This window comes from Xenopus laevis, chromosome 6S (genome assembly GCF_017654675.1).
Source record: "Xenopus laevis strain J_2021 chromosome 6S, Xenopus_laevis_v10.1, whole genome shotgun sequence".
In the NCBI taxonomy this organism is placed as follows: domain Eukaryota; kingdom Metazoa; phylum Chordata; class Amphibia; order Anura; family Pipidae; genus Xenopus; species Xenopus laevis.
The window spans coordinates 105,045,859-105,068,941 of NC_054382.1; the positions used below are offsets into that span (position 1 = coordinate 105,045,859).

General features: G+C 39.3%; 1 protein-coding gene across 1 annotated transcript in view; it reads left to right on the forward strand.

Annotated features, from left to right (window-relative positions):
- Positions 1-23,083, forward strand: part of LOC108719737 (phosphatidylinositol 3,4,5-trisphosphate-dependent Rac exchanger 2 protein-like) — a 191,465-nt gene that overhangs the window by 32,218 nt on the left and 136,164 nt on the right. The window contains 6 exon segments of the mRNA XM_041567702.1: positions 4,866-4,905; positions 6,121-6,268; positions 8,002-8,109; positions 15,561-15,716; positions 18,509-18,516; positions 20,910-21,027. Coding sequence (XP_041423636.1) covers positions 4,866-4,905; positions 6,121-6,268; positions 8,002-8,109; positions 15,561-15,716; positions 18,509-18,516; positions 20,910-21,027 — 578 coding nt within the window.

Here is a 23,083-nt window from a genome sequence, read left to right on the forward strand (position 1 = left end):
TCCCGCCTTGGCTGCAGCATTCCTCAAAGGCTCCGTTAGAACAGAATCATTTGTTTTTGATCACTAAAATGCTGATATTCTTTGGAAGGCTAGGGAATTCATAAAATGAGGCAATCAGTATAAAGGCTTCTAATTATGTTCTGGATACATAGTAATTTATGCTCTTGCAATGAGTGTATTAGTTCAGGAAAATAAATTCACAATAAATATAAATGGCAAATTGGCTTTATTTTAAAATCACTAAATATGTTTTGCTTTACTTTCAGCTTTTCCTTTTTTAAATGGCAGTGGCCCTGAGTTATCAGGTGTATAGAACTACAGATAGACTTTTAAATATATTTATTTATGGCTGAACATACTCTTTTAAGATCATATAGATATCATACTACATAATAGGCAAGGATCACCTGTAAAATATATAAGGAATTACAGTATGTACCCCCTATTGTAAAATGTAAGATGTTCCATGACCATATAAAGGTATGAGGCCAAAGGCCATGGAACAATGGGTATACGGTTTTAATAACACACAATTTTAGGAATCATGACAAAAATTATTTCAGTATACAGCAGACATCACTAAGCACCATTTCTAAGGATATTATTTATAGAATATTCATATAATTTATAATTATATAATTCACAGGATATTCATATCATTCATATCATTTATATAGTGAATCATTAACTCCCTATTGTAAAATATATGGACATTATAAGACATAGAGATCATGTACTCCCTATTGTAAAATATCTGGATATTATAAGCCACAGAGGAGTTCCATGACAATATAAAAGCACAAGGCTGAATGCACCATTTATAAGGATATTATTTATAAGATATTGATCGCACTTGTGTGTAGAAACTGCCGCTGACACAGGGTACCCCTTAATTTAAAGAACAGGTATGGGATCCGTTATCTGGAAACCTGTAATCCAGAAAGCTCTGAATTATGAAAAGGCCGTCTTCAATAGATTCCATTCTATCCAAATAATTAAAATTTAAAAAAATGATTTCCCTTTTCTCTGTAATAATAAAACAGTACCTTGTACTTAATCCAAACTAAGATACAATTAATCCTTATTGAAAGCAAAACCAGCCTATTAGGTTAATTTAATGTTTACATGATTTTCTAGTAGACTTAGGGGGTTATTTATCAAAGTCCGAATTTATCTCAATATTTTCTGCTACAAACTTTCATCAAATCCGCTCAAGTTTTTTACGCTTCTTTATTATTACATTTTCCCGAAAATTTGCTTTGCGGTTAAAAATCAGATTTTCACTATTTTGCGGAATTTTCACCCAAAAACTTTGGGGTATTGCGCAAAACCCAACGCACATCAAAAAATCATTGGGACTTCTCCCATTGACTTATATGCCACCTCGACAGGTCTGAGATGCCAGATTTTCAGATTCTGACTTTTCCATCCTTTGGGTTTAATAAATTCTGAAAAATCTGTGATTTTTTAAAAGTCGGATTTTATTAAAAAAAATCAAATTTTTTTGTGATTTTTGCATTCAGAGTTTAGTAAATAACCCCCTTATGGTAGGAAGGTCCAAATTACAGAAAGATATGTTATGCGTAAATCTCAAGGTCCCGAGCATTCTGGAAAACAGGTCCCATACCTGTATAATAATATCAGCAGTAGCATTAGCGTTCCACTACTAGCCCCTATATATATGGTCATGGCACTTTTTTTGTAAAAAACCTGCACAAGCTATCCTTATTAAAATACACAAAAGCCATGACTACCCTGTTAGATATGTCCTTATTAACTTTGCTTAGTGATGTCATTGGTTAGTGATGTCATTTCCAACACATGACCTACTAAAAGTTGTGCTGTATAAAACAGAACCTTCTGTCTTGTGCCATTATACTGTATGGTCATAGAATTCTGCAGTGACTTAGCAAATACAGTATATAGCACCTTTTGTTAAGCTCAGGCATATATTTAGCTCTCTGTAAATAATAAAAGTCCCAAGGAAATATTGTTACAAAGAAGCTTTGAAAAATGGTTATTTGGACAATAAACCTTAACTGGTTTAGAGATTGACAGCCTGGGGTGCTAATTCTGGGTGTTGAAGTTGGATCTGTAGAGCTTCAAGTTGCCCTTGAAACTAGAAATAGTGTATAAGTGTCATATAATATATCCCCGAGTGCAAGTGCTAGAGAACTTAAGGTTGCCATACACAGAGGCCTGTTGGATGAGGACAACATGAACTCTGATGGGCAGCTGACGGGCAGCTTTTATTGGCCCATGTATGACCACCTTAATTTAGGGGCAGGTAGGGGTGATGCCAACTTTCCACCCCTGTACATGCCCTTATGAATACAGCACTGTCATGGGTGTGTATTCATGCAGTATGTAGTCCATGTTCATCACCCACTATGCTACTGTTGGCACCCAAAAGTATTACATGGGGGTCCAGCCTCCATATTTGTCCTGACTTGATGATAGATAGATAGATAGATAGATAGATAGATAGATAGATAGATAGATAGATAGATAGATAGTTAAACTCAAAGCTTAAACTAAAGTTAAACTCAAAGCTTAAAGGGCAATTCACCTTCATTAGCAAAACTGTAATAACTGAAAAAAACAACAGAAATATGTTCAAACTTTCATAACCTGCCAAATTTTCTAAAATAAACATGGTAATTAGGGGGTGTGGCCACAAAACGGGCGTGGTCAAAAAAGGATGTTGGCACGCTACACGCAACCACTTTTTTGTCCCTCTCTTTATTTCCAAAATGTTGGGAGGTATGCAAAACCACAAATAAAACAATTGTATTGTCTCATTCTGTATGTCATACTAAAAGTTTATTTAAAGGTGAACAGCCCCTTTAAAAATGCAGAGATGAGCAGTGGGGTTGGCTGGTGTGGGGAGGGGGCTGTATTTTGCGCTTATCAGGGGTCTGGTCAGGTGATGCTACTGCAGGGGCTATTACACATCTGGGGTTAGGTCTGAAACAGCTTTAGCTACTGGTTTGTAGTTGGCTCCTTTTTCTAGCCAGATTTGCTCCAAGGTCCTCGGGTTAGTTAGTTAAATGACACCTGTCCACCAACATTTTCAAACTGTTCCTCTGATGCCAATGTTACATTGACATTGTATTTGGGATCATAGTCAAGAAGAACATTCTCAGATTTTTATCAGGAAAATGGGAAATGGGTTCTCGTTCAATATTTCTCAGCATCAATATTTCTCAGCATCACCATACTCTGCATATATTAGTCAGAGCAGGCATCTATGTGTCCCCATAAGCTTAAAACTGTTATTGCTGCAGAATATGCATAATGCAACACTGTATAAAGACTGTTCAACCATTTACATACTCCAGCACTGCACGTCACCATTAGTAACCCCTGCATCACCTTGGCCAGTGGACCATCACTGCCAGAAAAGATTTTCAGTCCTGTCCAGTGTGAATCTCACTTGATCCTAAGTTAATTTTGTGCAACATGAACGACACTTCTGTGTTGGAAATGTAGTTCGACTGGAAAGTGCAGTTCCTGTTTCTCCCATCGCAGAGCAATTGCTTACTTGGCACAATGTTATGTTGCAGCTTCATATATTATCTAGCAGTGGGAGAAGCTGCTGTGTAAGCAGGGCAAGGGTTGATGACTGTGCCCAAGGTTTGGCACACGCTGTGCCCCTGATTTGCAGAATTACTAATTACTTGTTCTGGAGAGATTTCCATATTTGATGAAGGCAGGCGGTGCATTTCTTCTTGCTGAAATATCTGTATATATTTAGCAGGTTTGGCAGTGAGGTGCTAACAGTTGCCTTCTGCTTCTGCCAAATCACAGCGATGCTAAACTCAGCATAGTGGCAGGTGTACAAGGGCACCACATTGCACATGTGATTCACCTCACTGATTTCATTACCATAAACATCTGCACTTATTTTTCCATTTCAGATGTTTTTATTATTTATCTGTGTGTGTTACGTATTCTGCCACTTCAAGCTACTTCATTCTTATTAACTCAGGCATATCAAACCTGTGGCCTTCTTGTTGTTTTTAAAAAACGACAGCATCCAACATTCACTGATAAAGGCACCCCCTTTGGATTACGTTTGATTGACTGGAATGGGAAGAGCTGCAGGTTAGATTGCCATCTAAATAATCATCCCAAAAGGGCCTCAGTATGTAAATCTATTTGGGTTGGTTTATAACGTTCAAACATTTATAGTAGATTGCTTGCTGTTGAGTGTGTTATACTTTATTTTTTTGTTTGATGAATAGAAGAGAGGTGTGCAAAAGGAAGATAGTGAGGATGAAACACAGACTGGTCATACATGGTGCATCATGGTTATTCAGTTTGGTTGTCGTTGCCAGTAAAACACCTAAAGCTGGCCATACATGCTCAGATTTAAGACTGCAACTCAGCCCCTTTAGATCTAGCTGGCAGCCAACTGTCTCTCCAAAATTCAGCAGATCTATTGGACAGGTTCGAAAATCCAATTGGTGTGTGGATGCTGTCCTCTCTGGACATGCCTAGATAGGTGCCCATTATGATCCGATCATTTGGCTTCCCATTGTTCTGCCCCTGGCCCACCAAGTTTTTCACTTGATCTGCCCAATTATTCCCCCGGCCCACCCAGTGACAGAATCCATACTCTTTTGTACACACAGAATTATGCAAAACTTTATTTTGTACATTTTTATCTGAGCATAATGGCCACCTTTAGGCCCACAATCCAGTGGTGTAACTATAGAGCAGGGGTCCCCAACCTTTTATACCCATGAGCCACACTCAAGTATAAAATAGTGTTGGAGAGAGACACAAGCATGCAAAAGGTTCCTGGGGGTGCCAAATAAGGGCTGTTATTGGGTTTTGGTAGCCTCTATGTGGACTTGCAGCCAATAGGAGGCTCTGTTTGGCAGTACACATGTTTTTTATGCAACTAAAGCTTGCCTTTAAGCCAGGAATTCAAAACTAAGCACCTGCTTGGAGGCCACTGGGAGCAACATTCAAGGGGTCGAAGAGTAACATGTTGCTCACAAGCTACTGGTTGGGGATCACTGCTATAGAGGAAGCAGATTTTGTGGTCGGGGGAGGGGGACAGTGGGGTCTGCTTTCTCTGTAGCTGCTTCCCCCAGCCACAATTTTACCTACTCGGTGCAAGTGGCTGGGATCGGTGGACACAATCAGGTGCAGGCCTGGATTTGTGGAAAGGCCACCTAGGCCCGGGCCTAGGGTGGCAGGATTTTAGGGGGGCGGCATGTTGCCCAACCGCACCCACATTGGTTCAAAAACACTGGGGATGTGCTAGAGATACAATCATTTTTTTCCCATGCGCCAATCCTCATTGATGATGAAAATTTGCACAAATAAAGGGGGGGGAACAGGGGTGACGAATGGCAGTGGGCCTAGGGGTGCCCACTATGTAAATCCGGCCCTGATCAGGTGCCTCACGAGGAAACTTTGAGCCAGTGTGCTTTAGCGCAGGCGACTTCTCATTATAGCGGACGGGAAGACACACGAAGGCAGTTCGGGGAGATTGTCGCCCAGTAGAAGAGGCGATTAGTCGCCAGGCGAATAAATCTACCCGAATCTGCCCCTGTGTCACAAGCCTAAATGAACAGATTCAGCTAAATTACCATTGAACAGTAGTTTGAACCTTCAATGTAAATCCAAAAATGTGTTGTTTTAACTTTTCCTAAATGTTCTGGGAAATGGCTGAATCCTGGATGTGCATGCCTACTTGCAATGGAAATTCCAGCCAATGACCCTTCCACCAGTGTTTGTGGAGGATACTTATCAAACAAGGAAGCTGCCTGGGTTGTTTTTCTTTTTTAGTCCATTAACAAGATTTGTGGAAACTGTTAATCTGTGTGTGATTGGATCAATCAAGAGACCATATTTGTGTTGGAACTTTAGGGCCTTTGGATGCAATCCAAGCTCTAAAGATAACAATGCAAGCTATTTAAATAATAAAAGATATGAGTATTGTGATAAGAATAAGGGATATGGGATATCCCTATATGCTAAAAAGATTATTTTAGCCAAAACTGCCATTTTGACCTCAAAAGTGGAAATGCAAACTGTTATAGTAAAACCACTACTGTCCTTTCTGCTAAGTAAAAACAACTTTCAGTTTCAGTTCTGGCATAGAAAAGTAACAAATGAATTACTTGTTGTATGTTTCCAATTGCAGAAAGAGCGTTTTGCAATTTACAATGAATACTGCAGCAACCATGAGAAAGCTCAGAAACTTCTGCTTGAACTGAACAAAATACATACAGTGAGGACATTTTTACTGGTAAGGAATACTAAACGTTGTACCCAATCATCTAGTAGCACTATGATATGATATGTAACTATGAAATGGCTGTAACTGTCTAATATTTGTGGCATACACTAGTTGTAAATATAACTATATAGGCAAACTAAAATGTACAGAGTGTGAATTAACTTTAATTTAATTCTGGTCTTGTGTACAACTTCTGCTAGGACAGACAAAAACACTGTCATTTGATATAATAAGTCTAGCAATGAATCAATTGTTTGTTTTTTGAAAGTAGTTGATACATCCTACTGATTGGCCGCTACCAAACCATGTGCAAACTTGAGCACCCCCTACTGATTTCATACTCCTACTTTGCTCAGGAGAGTCCATCTTTATTATTTTGTTTTCATCTTCCAAGCCTGACTCCAAAGGGCACATTCACTTACCTAGACATAGTGAGCAAAGTGCAGCTTCCATGTTTTCATGCTGCACCAGAATCCAGGTGTCAATGTGGGCGCAAATGGGCAAATCTCTTGATGTAATTGCGGTGTGCCTTCCGCATTAGCGTCTAGTTCCCAAAAACGAATACAGTTGTGTGTGCACTTTGTTGCAAATTAGGCACAGTTGTGCCGATTATTCTGCCTGGCATCATTTCTAGTGTTTACTGTGCAAGTGGCATCCGTACGTGATTCTTTAGGCACAAGTGTGCTGAGTCTATTGATGGAGGGAGTGAAAGAAACCCTGGAGCTATTGCCTGGCCAAGAGGTGGCAGCAGCTCTAGGGCTCCCCTACGTCAATAGGTGCAAAAATGTCTAATTCGAAATAAAAGGCATGGAGGACTGAGTGGGGCCAAGCACAACTATACAGAAGAATGAAGAGCACATTTTGACCTCTAAAGCATCTCTACCTGTACTACTGCTTATGCAAGACACCATAGTTCAGTATTGACGCTTTAATACCTTGTGTCCTAAACATGGGTCCTCAGATGTTGCTGGATTACCACCTTCAGCATCTGATACAGTATAATTTAACATTATAGCTGGGAGTTGTCATTTCTCAACATCTGAGGTTAATTAGCTTTAATAGGATGAGTTACTATTATAATAATATTTACACACTAATACTTTATTATGCATGTTAACAATCCCCCAATTTGAGTCGGCTAGAAGGCTGCAGTGTCCTGATTACTTTTATAATGCACAGTGCATCAATTATTTTTTACTTTTTCAAAATCAAAAGTTATAGTGTATTGGATTTTTCAAAGCAAATGTGGCAGATTTATTACAGGTTAATAATTCCCTCTCTCAAGTTTTGTCTACAGGAGGGAGCCCTGTAACTTGGCTCTCATAGAGCAACTAATTGCCAGACTCCCTTTGCCCTCTGTGGCCTTTTGCTTTTATATGGGGCACAGGGGCTAGTGGGTGTTTAGCCAAGTCAGTGTCTCTCTGAGCTCATATAGTGCTGCTTACTTTTGTAGCACTCATCCACCATAAATATGGAAAAATCAATTAAAACCCAGGATCCTTAGCAAGTAATGCTGGAAGTTGTATTGAGCAGCAAGGTTGGTAATGCTTGTATCTGAGAAAATTAATATTAAATTGAAACACTAGTTGCTTGTCAGCAGATCAGTATGATATATTTCCTGGAAATGCACAATTTAAAATAAGACCATCATGCAAATGCCCACATCTTAATCATAACACAACATGGAAAAAGTGGATGTTATAAGGGCAATGTTTTAAGAGTGGATTTATTTGTGTTTTCAGAATTGCATGCTATTAGGAGGAAGAAAGAACACAGATGTTCCACTGGAAGGTTATTTAGTTGCACCGATCCAGAGAATCTGCAAGTATCCACTTCTTTTGAGAGTAAAGGTGGCCATACACGGGCCGATAAAAGCTGCCGTCAGACCGTGTCGGCAGCTTATTGGCCCGTGTATGGGGCCCCCCGACGGGCTTCACCGATCAAGATCTGGCGGAAAATTGGCCAGATCTCGATCGGATGGGACAAAAAATCCCGTTGGATCGCGGCCGCATCTATTCGTTGATACAGTCCCGCGATCCGACCACCCGTAAGGCATCGTTAGGATCCGATCGTTGGGCCCTAGGGCCCACGGTCGGATCAGCCCGATATTGCCCACCTCAAGGTGGGCATATCGGAGGGAGATCCGCTCGTTTGGCAACATCGCCAAACGAGCGGATCTGTCCATGTATGGCCAACTTCAGTATGTGTGGGTTGCTATTGATATTAGAACTCTGAGGCATGGCCCTGGGTATATTTTCCTGCTTTTGATTTAATGGGGATGTTCTTATGCAACTTAAAAGCATAGCACAAAGAGAACAGGGTCTTGTGGTGACACTGAAACTGGCATTAGGGTAATTTAATACTGTATTGTAGTAGAGCAGGCACTCAAAGACCAATCTTCCAGACAGACTTGTAAAACGATTTGTAGTTTATTAGGTACATTAGGATACAGCCTTAGGCTTTTTGTATCTCACGGGCACTTAATCATAGGCTAATTAGCCTATGATTAAGTGTCTGTAAGATAAGAAACATGTAAGGCTGTATCCTAATGTACCTAATAATCTACAAATTGTTTTACAAGTGGTATAGGACATGATTTCAATCATTAATGTGGTTTTGGCTTTAGATACTGGGATTATGGGGATATTTTTAACAAAAGGGGAGGAAGAGAACCTGGTTTCAGTAAAAAAGATAACTACTTCCCTCTTGGACATATTGACCCTTATTTATACTAATCTGCTAATTCCTGGCTGATCACGATGGGTCTGCATAGTCCGAGGGGCTAAGAAAATCAGATTTGAGTCACTGTTATTGATGAAGGGACTGAAATGAGAAAGGAATGGAAAGCACAAGAGTAGAAATGCTATAATACACATCCCGACATTTATGTCTGAAAAATAGGGACATTGTTTATACTGTATATGTATTCCACCCTAAAATAAGTAATATTGACAGGAAAGTTGGATAGGCAGTCGAATAACAGGAGAGAGAACACAATCATGGAACCAGAATGCTTTAAAAACATGAAAAAGAATATAATTTATCAGCCATGTAAATCCCTGCTCCCAGGTGGCAGTGCATTAACTCTTTATTTTTATATATGGTCGGTGAAAGCAATCTGGCAGGCTGAATAAAAGCTCATAATACGTACAGGCATATTTCAACCATCTGAGTTTGATTCATTCTCATAAATGTATTATGCACGAAACATGTATTGGATTCTAAGCATGAAAAATGAATTTAAAAAAGTATAGAAGTTATATGTGTATGCACCACGTAAAATCATAGTGGGTGTTGGATCGATTCTCTGGTTAGCAGAGGTACTTCAAGATATCACGATCATGAAAATTAGTAGTAGTATAGTTTTGAAAATAACTGGCCCTTTGCATGCTGTCTCTTTAAATTCTGACACACAGCAGGATTCCCGTCCTGCTTTATGGCAAGGATTCTAAATATATACTCAGTATCAGAAGCACTGTCCCACACCCAGTTACCCTTTAGCTGCACGGCTGACTAACATTTTCTACTGCTTTGAATGTCTGTGGCTGAGAGAGAGGAACCTTAAATGGGGCAAACTAAATGAATGCTTTGAACTTATAAACCACTTAAAGGAACAGTAACACCAAAAAATGAAAGTGTCTTAAACTAATGAATATATAATGTACTATTGTGCTGCACTAGTAAAACCATTGTGTGTTTGCTTTAGAAAAAGGTACTATAGTTTATATAAACAAACTGCTGTGTTGCCATGGGGGCAGCCATTCAAACCTGAAAAGGAGAAAAGGCACAGGATACACAGCAGATAACAGATAAGCTTTGTACTATACAATTGAATTCTTCAGAACGTATCTGTTATCTACTGTGTATCCTATGCTTGTATGGCTGCCCCCATGGCTACACAGCAGCTTGTTTATATAAACTATAGTAGAGTATCTGAAGCAAACACACAGCTTTTACCAGTGCAGGGCAACGGTACATTATATTGTGATTTCTTTAAAACACTATAATTTGTTCGTGTTACTGTTCCTTTAAATATGAATGTAATAAAAACAGATTATAACCAGTGGCATAGCTAGCATACAGCATACCCTGCAACCACAGTGTTGCTCAGACAGTCACAGGGTCTGCTTTATGCTCAAAGCTCTCTCATTTTAACAATGGTATTATAATAAAAGTTTATTTGATAACAGGATCCCTCAAATTAATGTGTATGAATATAATGTCTTTATTTATTATCAGAGCAACCAAAATGCCAGCTTCCTTTTATTCATAGAAAATCACTTCCTGTGTCAAGTCTTGGGTATAGGTAGAATCTAAATCTAAATGACTCATGTGTTTATTGTGTCAGGAAAAAGAAAGTAGATAATTTGGGTGGACAAGTAATCTTAGATTCTAAAAGTCCTGCTGGGTTAAATTAAAGTCTCCATTTTTTAACCGGAAATATTGAAGGTATTAAATCTCACTTGGCACTGAAGAGTTTTCAGCACTGCCTGGCAAAATACATTTTTAAGAAGTGCTTGTCTTTAAAAGTGACTGCTAATATATTCAGCTGCACAAGGAATGCCAGCTGAAAACTGAGATTTCCAATGACTGCATGCCATGAAGGTGACCCTGGGCTTTTATTGCAAGTTGGACATAACTCAGAATGAGAAGTTTTTGACTAAATCTGTTAAAGCATTAGGAGAAACTTTACATACTTGGCAGAAAAGAGTCACACATAATGGAGATGTGTATAGAATTTCAGAATGATATGTGTTTTTTTTTTTTTTTTAGAAATTTAACCTGTGTATAGGAAGACAGTGGGAGCTTAGGAAACTAAATATATGACTCAAGTCTTGGTGTAGGAAGGAAGGGTTTTGGTTCCTAGAGCACTGGGCTGGTTTTTTCTTGGGGTACAACCTATTTAGTCGTGATGGCTTGCACCTCAATGGAAGGGAGCCCACTGTGCTAGAGGAAAGAATAGCTAAGGTTGGAGGTGTGTTTAAACTAGGCAAGAGGGGGGTTGATGAGCTAAAGAATTATGGGGAAGCTAGGGTAGAAGGTAAACTCAAGGGGTGAAAACATAATTTTGCCCCTTTGTAGGGTAAGACCTCATCTGGAATTTGCAGTGCAGTTTTGGACTCCAGTCCTTAAGATAAAGGAATATGAGCTGGAGAGAGTGAAGAGACATACGACTCAACTTATAAGGGAAAAAAGACGCTTGAGCAGGGACATGATTACACTTTACAAGTACATTAGAGGACATTATAGACAAATAGTAGGAGACATTTTTACCCATAAAGTGGATCACCGTACCAGAGGCCTCCCCTTTAGACTAGAAGAAAAGAACTTTCATTTGAAGCAACGTAGGGGGTTCTTCACAGTCAGGACAGTGAGGTTGTGGAATGCACTGCCGGGTGATGTTATGATGGCTGATTCTATTTACACAATATCATAATATCATAGGATATTGTGATAATAAAATCTACAATTAATATAGATATTGCTATGTGCAGTTTATGTAAGTGTATGGAGGGCTCAGTGTAAGTGTGTATAGGTATGGGCGCTGTGTTTCATTTGGAGCTGTTGAACTTGATGGATTTTGGTCTTTTTTCAACCCGTACCTATACTATGTACAAAGCAGTGCCATAACTAGAGTGTGTGACGTGCAGCTGGGCCCCCGCCCCCCTCCGTACACACCGGATTTCAGTTGTGTGCGGGCTGCCGGTTGGCCCTGAGGGGGTGCGGGCCCTGATGTGAATAATTTCTTATCACTGTTAAGTGCTCCAGCTATATAAATAAAGAATAATAATGTTTGATTTCGTAATGTGTACATTAATGATTAATTAATATACATATATATATATTTAATATTTTATACTTAAGATTGCTAGGTGAAGCAAGGGTACTCTCTGAAAACCCTCAAAATATAAGATTCCTCAAGAAAGAGTCTTTTAATCCTTTAGGGATCAATGGAATACAACAAGTAGAATACAGTTCTTAATTTAGCACATAAACAAGATATTCTAAATTGCCTGGCCTATTATCTGACATGACCCTGATGTTCGAGGGTTCTAAGGCGTTGCTGTTCCTTCTGGCCTTCTCTTGAGGTAGTGTCTTCTCTCCCACCCTCTCTCTTTCTCTATTCAAACTAGGCTTGTTTTTTTCTTTATCAGGGTTGGACTGGAGCATTGGGGGCCCACTGGGACTGCAACCCAATGGGCCCTCCTGGCAGTCACCGGGGACCCCTACTGACTTTTAAACGATACTGTTGTGCGCATGTGTGAACAGTGGTCACACCGCGTGCATGCCGAACAGCACATCGATAATCAGGGGAGCAGGTCTGGGCCGGCGGGGGCCCATCAGGTTTTTTCCCAGTGCCCCACCAGCCCAGTCCGATCCTACTCTTTATACAGTTTTAGTATAGATCATATTTCACTTAAACATACCCATTTGCTAGTTATAGGTATAATATTCTTAGGGATTGCCTACTATGGGTAGTATGTTAGTAAAATCTAACATTAGCCTGCAAGGATGCTGATGCCCCTTGTCATAGCAGTCACATTCCTATGACAGGTAAATGTACAGAACTAAAAGACCCAATTCCTATGTTTTATATAAAATCACATAAACAACCATATCTAACATAGATGAATACATTTAAAACAGAATACTACAACTAGACATGAAATATATACTGTAATGTTTGTATAAAAATCCATTTATCCATTTATTCCAAACTCAATCCTGCAAAATCATCACTCTTGTCCAAATGCCACCTGTCACTCCACATTCACACAATGTTATACAGTAACCTTGCTGTTAGTGTCTAAAGGTGAATGTTCATTTGTTAATCATAGTTTATCGTTATATAATACACAAAAGCCATGAATATCCTGTAAATTATATCCTTATAAACGGTGAGTTCTGATGTCATCAGTTATAAACGGTGAGTTCTGATGTCATTTCTGTCACATGACTCATTGAAATTTGTGTATTATAATAAATAAAGTACCCCCAGTTGTAAAATATGAGGATATTAGAAGTTACCTCGGAGTTCCATGACCTGTATAAAAACACTCGGCCTTCGGCCTCGTGTTTTTATATGGTCATGAAACTCCTCGGTAACTTATAATATCCCTATATTTTACAAAAGGGGGTACTTTATTCACTATATTGTATACATCTAACAGATTTGTATAAAGAATCATTTTTTTATCTTTGGGGTTGGTAACTGCAAAAGTTACCCTCTGGGCCCTCTTGCTTCTAACAATTTAGCCTATTTCATGGTCATTCTCTATTTCTTTATGGGGGAAAAATGTGTAATAATGGAAGAATATAATAAGTAGATATAAAAGACTATAATAAAGAGGTTGAGTGAGGAGAGGAGGAATAATAGTTTGAAAAGTGGGTCCATGGTCTAAGGTTTTCTGGTGGGCCCCTGGCATCCCAGTCCAACACTGCTGGCCATCCATTTTTCTGGGCCAAATTAGACTGATCTGATTGGATCATACATCAGGTTACAGAGACCGCTAGACAAGGATCAGTGCATTTTTCGAACCTGCCCATTAGATATCTGGCTGATTTTTGGACAGATATCAAGCCCTTTTGAAGGGGGGTAATAAACTGCCAACACACAGCACACACAGTACAGAAATGTGGGGCTGGGGCAACAAATGCAGGATGAGCATCTTGCCCCCATCTCTAGTCACACATTTTCAGACAGGATTTGCATCAACAAGAAGAAATTCTCTGACGTAAGGCTACGGTGGGCCCAGTAATAATCGCGCCCCCTTAACCCTGGTAATTCGGCCATTGCTTAAACTTTTGTTTGTGTGTGTTTTTTTTTGTAAGCTTTGCACAAAAGACCATTTTTGAGAGATTGATATTTAAATTATTCTTTAAAAAAAAGTTATTTTTTTTAAGTACTGGTAACACTGAACAGAAATGGCAAGGCCAGTAAATTGTTTAATTCAGCAGAAAAGTTGGGTTTATTCAGTACAAAGCCATCAACTTCCCTCACTTGTGCCTAATTTTTCATAAGGAAATGATTATCTCGAGTATAGAGTTCTAGGGGGGTTGTTCGCTTCTGTTACCTAAATGCTTTTTTAAAAGGCCATTGGATACAAATAGTGGTATGGGTAACCTTGAATATACAAGTAAAGGAGCAGAATGATGCAGATGGTGTAGATTTACAGTATATAGCAGTGTACAATTACATGAGTTAGTATATTAGTGTGTTTCTACAGTGAAGCTTTAATTTCTCTAAACAGCAATTATGTCTAATTATACAGTAGGGTGTTTAAATTTCCTCTTTCATAAGCACATTTTAGCTTCAAAGACCAATTTCCAAGAAAGGTTAGATCGCAAATGAATGAATTTCTCTTCGCACATGATCATTTATCGAGGTGGAACTGCAAATTATTTATGGAAACAAATATGTTAATTTTCTATAGACCAAGATCAAATGGATCATCCCTGGCTAAAGGGCCAGTGTCATTAGAATAAAATAGAACTTAAGCCTATCAATTATTATTTCCTTTTTCTAATATTTTATATTATTTGGCATATATGAAGAAGCTATTTGTGAAACTTGTATCTTGCTTCCTATTACTGATCAGTAGGGATAAGTAGTTTTTTACAGCTATCGTTTGACACCAATTAATGAATACATTCAACGTGTGTCGCTAAATATGTTTCTCCGTTTTTTATATTATTAGAGAAATTTATGGACTTGTCCTTGCACATGGTTATTTAAGAAGCCTGCAAGAATGCATTACAATGTAATCATTTGTGAATTTTCTGCTAATTTAGCATTAATGATCCTTGAACCACAGTCAGGAATAGAAGAGAGAGAGAGAGACATAATCCACATCTTGATATATTACTCAGTTTACTTGATTTGTGAGACGATGCTTCCACAAGGGATGATAATGCTTGAAATGCATGTATGTTCCCATACAAGTTAATTACAAAACAAGTGAATTACAAAAGCATTGCTATAGCATGTTAACTTAATGCCTGCTGTAGATATAATTATCTATAATTCTCTGCCTGTCATGAATCTGACCTGACTCATGATGAATTCGAATTTACATTTCCACCATATTGCTTAATCTTTTTCATGGCACGTGTTGTCTGGCATGGCAAAGATCAAAGAGATGAAATGGGTAAAGGGGTAAACTGAATGCAGTATGGGAATATACCATTCCTAATGCCCACACAGCAGTTTCCCTTGATCCTAAAATCCTGCTGGGTTTCAGGAAACTAACTAAAAAAAAGGGTCCTTAAAGTGATGTCTAATTTTCTTCCCCACCCCCAGGTGAAGAGAACTCCAAAGAAACACAGCGACCATGTATGTGTTGTGGATGCTCTCCAAGCTATGAAAGCTGTTTGCATAAACATCAATGAGGCCAAGCGACAGATGGAAAAACTGGAAGTCCTGGAGGAATGGCAGTCCTACATTGAAGGGTGGGAGGTATGGTCACAATAAGTTACTGAAGTACTACTTTCCTCCTCAAATGTTTCTTGCTTATGTATCATTCTAGACCCTGACGAAGTGCCGGGAGAGAAGGCACGAAACGCGTAGGTTTCCTCACCAACCCACTGCCAGAAGTTCACTAGATGTGCCAAATAAAGCCGCAAGAAAATTGAGCTTAAACGTCTCTTGTGATTCCTTCGATCAGCGCCGTATAACGGGGTAAATCTGTGCACTATAGTTACCTCCTTAACGAGGTGAGGAGGATCCCGCGAGAGCTGCTGCCGAGGGGAGAGACGCTGCGCTATCAAGAAGGGTGAGCTCCGATACATTCTCTATACCTATTTTTTGTGCTTATGTATCATTTTACTCTGCAATAAAAATAGCTGTTTTCTCAGCATATTTAGACTTGCTGACTAATGAAACTTGATTTCGTACTGGCATACTTAACTGTAATTACATTCAAATTGCTTTTTCAAATTTAAAGAAATGATTTCCCTAAACTTGCACAGTCATACGTTTCACACTGTTCTAAGGATTATACATAGAGCAGAATTTCATGATAATGTCTTACACAGTGCTTATTTCATTAAAACAATTCTAGCCCCTGACAATATAACAACATGCTACTCAGCAATCCTGAAAGCCTTATAGACTATTAGATTGAGGAAACTGAATTTCTTAATGTTGAGGTATTCAAGGACAAGGTAAGCCATAATCCACCAAAACATGAAAGTGTTTTATAGGAATAACATAACAACATAATGTACTGTTGCCCTGCCTTGGTAAACAAGCTGCTGTGTAGCTACGGGGGCAGATTTTGAGGTGCATAACTAATAAAAGCATACAGTACCTCAATACCTAACAAAATCTGGATGGGTATTTGTTGACATTGGGAATATCGTAGCTACACAGATGCATTCATTATTCCAACAAACATTGCGTTATATAGGGGCTCCTCAAACTAAATCTGAAGTGCCATTATTTTTATGGGTTTGGGTGTTTTTAATTGTGCTGGTATATTATGATATAGATTAATAAACTGTATTTTATTTTTACATTGTTAGTGGATGATATTACAGTTGCCTGGGTCAAGTCCTATAATGTGTTTTGGTTGTTCATGCTCTACACAATTTGGACACCCTGGGTCACATTATGTAATTACCAATAGGGATTTTCAATGGATAGGTTCATTCAAACACAGGATACATAGTAGATGACAGATATGTTCTGAAGAATCCCATTGTATCCCACAGAGCTTATCTGTTATCTGCTGTGTAACCTGTGCCTTTACTGCTTTTTTAGCTTTGAATTGGCTCCCAAGGCTTCACAGCAGATTGTTTTCTATCTAAACTAATGAATGAGTTTCTGAAGAAAACAAACTAGTTGTACCAGTGTAGCAGGATAGTATTTTTATTACTTAAAAAGACTTTCATTTTTTGGAGTTACTGTTCTTTTAACACCCATTTGTTAGGTACATTACGGGCTGTAATGTGTCTATTGCAACAATCATGGTAATGGACCAGGACAGCAACCGCAGGAAAAATGGGGGTGTGTTGCAGTTCCTGGGCCTGGAGAAGGATTTACAATTTGTGACTTGGGTCAGTGGGGGTTGCTTCGCATAATGAGTAGGTGGGAGAATGTTTTAAAGACTAGGTAGTAGATACGCGATAGTTCAGCTGGATCTCCAGAAAGCTTTACATAAATGACTGCAATGGTTTGATTTTTTGGTTTTATAGCCCCTAATCTGACCCCTTATACTGTATGTGAAGGGAAGAAGAGACATTCACTGTTATGTCTGCCCATTTGGTATGAGTTATGGTGGTTCCATTTGGTATGAGTTGAGCCTGGCGAAAAAAATAAGTTAGCAATCACCTAGCATTGTTACTAACTTAATATATTGAATAAAGTACCCACTCTTGTAAAATAGAAGGATATTATAAGTTACTGAGGAGTTTCATGACCTCCGAGGTAACTTCTAATATCCTCATATTTTGCAACTGGGGGTACTTTATTTATTATAATACACAAGTTTCAGTGAGTCATGTGACAGAAATGACATCAGAACTCACCGTTTATAACTGATGACATCAGAACTCACCGTTTAAAAGGATATAATTTACAAGACATTCATGGCTTTTGTGTATTATATAATATATGCTGTGTAAAACTGATATTTACAGTAACTGTCTAGAACTTAATATTGTGCTTTATTGGGCAGCCAAGAAGTGGACATTCAGTTTTCTGTAGCATCTGTTGGAAAACAACAGACAGAGAATGTTTAAGTGTATGTTACTTAATGCAGGGAGGGTCAATTGTTACTAAGCAATGTGATGTCATGTAACCCTGTGTGATTTTATTCTTCCTCTTCCTGTGTATACTCTCTATGAAAGTTCCTGTTGCACACATGTTATGCTGAAGTGTTTATGCTGAGTTCTACAGTATAAAGCAACCAAGTTACTGTTCACACAGAAGTTGTCTGTCCTTACTTACAGAGAAGCTGCACATACAGTTCAGATCAGCTCTCTGCTAACAATATGTCCCTTGAGTTATCTATCAGACCAAAAATCGACATCTCTAGCTTGTCTGCATTCGAAGAAAACAGATATGTGCAGCCTTCTACAGAATCAAGGTGGTTCCTCGTAAACTTTAACTAGTTCTGGCTTCATTAAATAAACATCTGTGTTTCAGCTGAGTCTCGGGAATAGAACTGAGACAAAGTGATTTCCTACCAGAAGGAAATATTTACCACAAAGCTTGACTTTGCAAAAAGTTGTTATTAGCATCAGTAGGGATCAAAGCAGATATTTAACTGTATTCTGAGATTATAAACCTATTAGCTGCATGATCAATACGTACTATCTACCAATCCCAAAACATTGAATGAATCCTAGCTGGAGATTCTGTTTCTATCAGCCTCAGACTGTAGTTTGACACAAGACACCACCTGTCCAGAAAAATTGCTGGGCTACTCTTAGAATACTGTATTCTGTGTATTTCCTAACATAGACACTGCCACATTTAGCTATGGAAACATTATTTGGCATATTACAGTGCTCATTTCCACAGTTTACAGTTCCCTTTTATGTTTTCTTTAAATTGGTAGAATGGAATATATCAGGCGAAGGCTTAGATACAACTTTTGTTCTGCACGTTATTCTGTATTTAAAATACAGTATAGGCTTGTGATGAAAATATCTTCTGCATTTTGTTTCAATTTAAGCTCGGCAAACAGGAAAAAACTGTTGTTGGAAAACATCCTCTCTGTGTTAGAACAGGTGCCAACTGTTAATGTGGGACCACAATATGTCAGAAAATACACCACTATTTGCTTATGGACCCCAGTTCCATTTTATTGGCTACACTGTGTCTACCCCCTCTCCTTAAAAAAAGGAATTATTTGATTTTTAGTCATACAAACTCTTTAATTTGTCTCTTTCTGATGTGTATAAACTGTAATTATTATAAATAAGGTGAAGCTCTTTGTACACAGAGAATTATACAGGATCGTATTTTTTCAAGCTTTAAGGCAAAGCTCAATTTTGAGGTATGCTCGAAATTACTTTCAACTTTGTAAAGGAGATCTAAATACCCCAGAATGAACTGATGTAAATTTACTCAGGTCCTCTGAGCATTTTTACCATTTGCATTACTTTTCTGCCAAACAATTTGGAAAAGGTTTGGATGGACCTTTTTGGGGCAAGACCTGAAAGATGAGAAAATGTAGTGTGATTCCCAAAAAATCTAAGCAAAAAAATTCAATCAAAAGTACAAAATCATTTATTAGGACATAGGTAAGATGCCTAATATGATTCATGCCTATTGGGCACTCATAGACTACTGGGCACAACGATCAGAAAACACTTACATCAAACCAATCACATTTGTGAGGACACCAAGACCTGGAAGCCCTTTTATTCATACACCATGGATGGATATATATGCTGGAAGAATAACTGAAATTACATATGCTGGAAGTTGTATATAATGGGCATTGGCATTTCTATTCTAGTCAGTTTATATTAAAGTTTATTCATGTTTACATAACCCTATTTTAACGCCATCGTGTATTTTAGGATGTACATCATCAATGTTTTACCATACACAGGTCATGAATCCCCTTTGCTAAATGAAAAGGTACTGGGAATTCTTCTCAATGGCAGGGCCTCCACCTAGTGGGATTCGGGTGTCCCCACTAGGAACAAATAATTAAACACACCAATTGCAATAAACCAAGAATGAACTTTATATAACTGGCAGAAAAATTAAATGCAAATAAAAATCAATAAAACCCCTTCGCTGGGGATCCCGTGTGGTAGTCCCAATCCTGGCACAGTCTTTACCAGGAAAAGTCCCACACTCCATTACTGGTGGACAAAGAGAGTCACAGTCCCTTTTCTCCAAGAGTTCTTAACTTTCCCAGCGTAGCGCTACCTGCTCAATTACCTCTCCAGGTGGACAGAGGTAGTTGTTCAAATGTAGCAGGCACACAAACAATGCCTGTTCTAAAACAGGGGACACATACTGGAGCCTTTCACTACCCTCCCTCAGGCACAACTCACCAGGGACTCACGCAGATGGGTCAGCCATCCACAGTGACTCAATCCTCAGGTTGGCTCCCAAGCTTATCCTAGCCTAGCACAACAAACCTGCTTAATTCTTCAGGGCACAGCTCCAACACTCATCTGAAATGTGAGCACCTCACAGGCACAGGCAGCTGCTGTCACAATCCCTCCAGTGCCTCCAAGATCTAAACCATCTATTGTGAGTGCACCAGGCTTGGGACCCTATACCTCAAGCCCTCCACGGCATCTCAAATTCCTCAGGCCCCTTACATCTTTGCTACAGTTCACTCCTGGCTGAAGTAAAACTGAAAGACAGACTGAGCACATGGCAGCTCAGCTTTTTATACTCCTTGGGCAACAGTGATACCTTCTGGCCAAATCTGGAATCTGCCAAGGCTCACTGTACATGGGACAAAGTACTCGCTCCCCCTCCCAGATCCAATTTAGGTTGGATTTCCAACAATATGGTGGTTTGTAAACCATGGGGAACGTAACTCTCTGGGTCCCCACATTTATATTGATAACTTTTCTAAAGTCTCATCATTTCTGAAAATATTCTCTGCTTGCTATGATGCAAAATCTTGTTTCACAGACTAACGCTTTGTCTTCTTCTTTGTAACGGGTCCAGCATCACTGATACTTGTACGGAGATGCTTATACATGGGGTCTTGCTAAAGATCTCATCTGGAAATATCCAGGACCGTGTGTTTTTTCTGTTTCTTTTAGTGCACTGCAAAAGAATATATATATATATAATCTGTATATTGAGAGTCAGCCCCAAGCCATTTAGAGCATGGGCTGTGAATCAGAAGAGAACTGGAGAGCTTCTGAGACACACTTTACTGTTAAAGTGTTTGATGTCCTTGGACTGGTACAGAAGTATATGGTGTATCTAGAATGGTTATGTTGAGCTTTAGTTCTTCATTAAAGGAGAACTAAACCCTAAAAATGAATAGGGCTAAAATGCCATGTTTAATATACTGAGCTTATTGCACCAACCTAAAGTGTCAGCTTGTCAATAGCAGCAATGATCCAGGACTTCAAACTTGTAACAGGGGGTCACCATTTTGGAAAGTGTCTGTGACACTCACACTCACATAGGGGTTGTTGCAAATTATCCAGCAGAAAATGAGGCTGGCCTGTAATATAAGCTGATGCTACAGGGCTGATTATTAAATTATGATGCTAATTGCACTGGTTTCTGTGCTGCCATGTAGTTATTATCTATATTAATTACTAATCAGCCTTATATTGTGACATTTCTATTCTATGTGTACTGTATATTGTGAGTGGGTCCCTAAGCTCAGTAAGTGACAGCAGCACAGAGCATGCGCAGTGAATCAGCAGAAAAGAAGATGGGGAGCTACTGGGGCATCTTTGGAGACACATATCTTCCCTGCTAAAGGGGTGTGGTTGCCTTGGGCTGGTACAGAAGCTCAAAACATAACGTACAACATTTCTAGCCTACTTCTTTAGTTTAACTTTCCTTGTCCTTAAAAGAAATATCCATGCATAATTCTTTTTGACACCTTATAACAGGGGTGTCCAAACTACGGCCCGCGGGCCAAATGCGGCCCGCGATCCATTTTTAATTGGCCCGGCGCAAATTGCAAAAATATACAGAATATGGCCCGCACATGAAACCTGGCTGTAGATTAGAAGAGGCAGATTAACACGGAAGATAATGTTCGGCCCTGTATTGGATGAAGGGGAGGTGGGTAGGACACTCCTTAATGCGTGTCCCTTGGCCCCATTATCCAATCAAACAAGGGCCGGCATTCCTCAGCTAATTAGTTAATTTAGGTCTCCATAGCCCAGCCCCTGGCTATTACTCCCGCCTCAGTGGTGACGTTCCGCTCCGATCACTACGGAATTTTAGGTATTATGGTTCTTGTCGCACTCCGTAAAGCGCTTTCAGATCTTCGCACAGCTGTTGCCATGTTGGTGTTTTGCACTAGTATCTTGGAATAGACCGGCGGCACATAGGGACGGGGAAATACACCGGGGAGCCGGGATCGCTGGTGATTGGGGTATTTTCTCAGGAAGCTATTCTAGATTGCGAGAATGGGGAGATATCGGTTCTATCTTAGCCTAGCTCAATAGAGAGAACTTGCTCTATTGCACGACAGACGTTTTGAGAGTTGTAGTTTTACCATATCGGACTGCCAAGGTTTAAGGATTCCTGGCAAGCTGTTTAAGGAGGCAAAATATAGTTTTATTAAATTATGTTAATGGTTCAAAGAATGACAGGCTGAATGGTCGGCCCCCACATATTTTCACCTCACCAGATCTGGCCCTCGTTGCAAAAAGTTTGGACACCCCTGCCTTATAACATCCATGTGTGTTAGGTGCCACTGCACATTTATCATGCTGAAATCATCATCCCATTTAAAGAAGGGCTTCCCATCAGGTATGTGCTCAGTGATCTTTTTCACACTGTACCAAAATAGCTTTAGGCAAACAGCACATGGGGAATTTCTAATCACCATTGTACAGAAAACAGTGGGGCTCATTTATAAACACTGGGCAAATTTGCACCTGGGCAGTAACCCATGGCAACCAATCAGTGACTGTCTTTTTACAGGCAGCTGCCGGTTGAACAATGAAAGCAATCATCTGATTGGTTGCTATGGGTTACTGCCCAGGGGCAGATTTGCCCAGTGTTTATAAATGAGCCCCAGTGACTACCAAATACCTGTAACAACTTCCTATATAAGTATATACAGTATAGTAACCATGTTGCCTATGTAACATGTGGCAGCGACAGTGGGACCCCTGCTCAGAAATGATTGCTGTATCCCA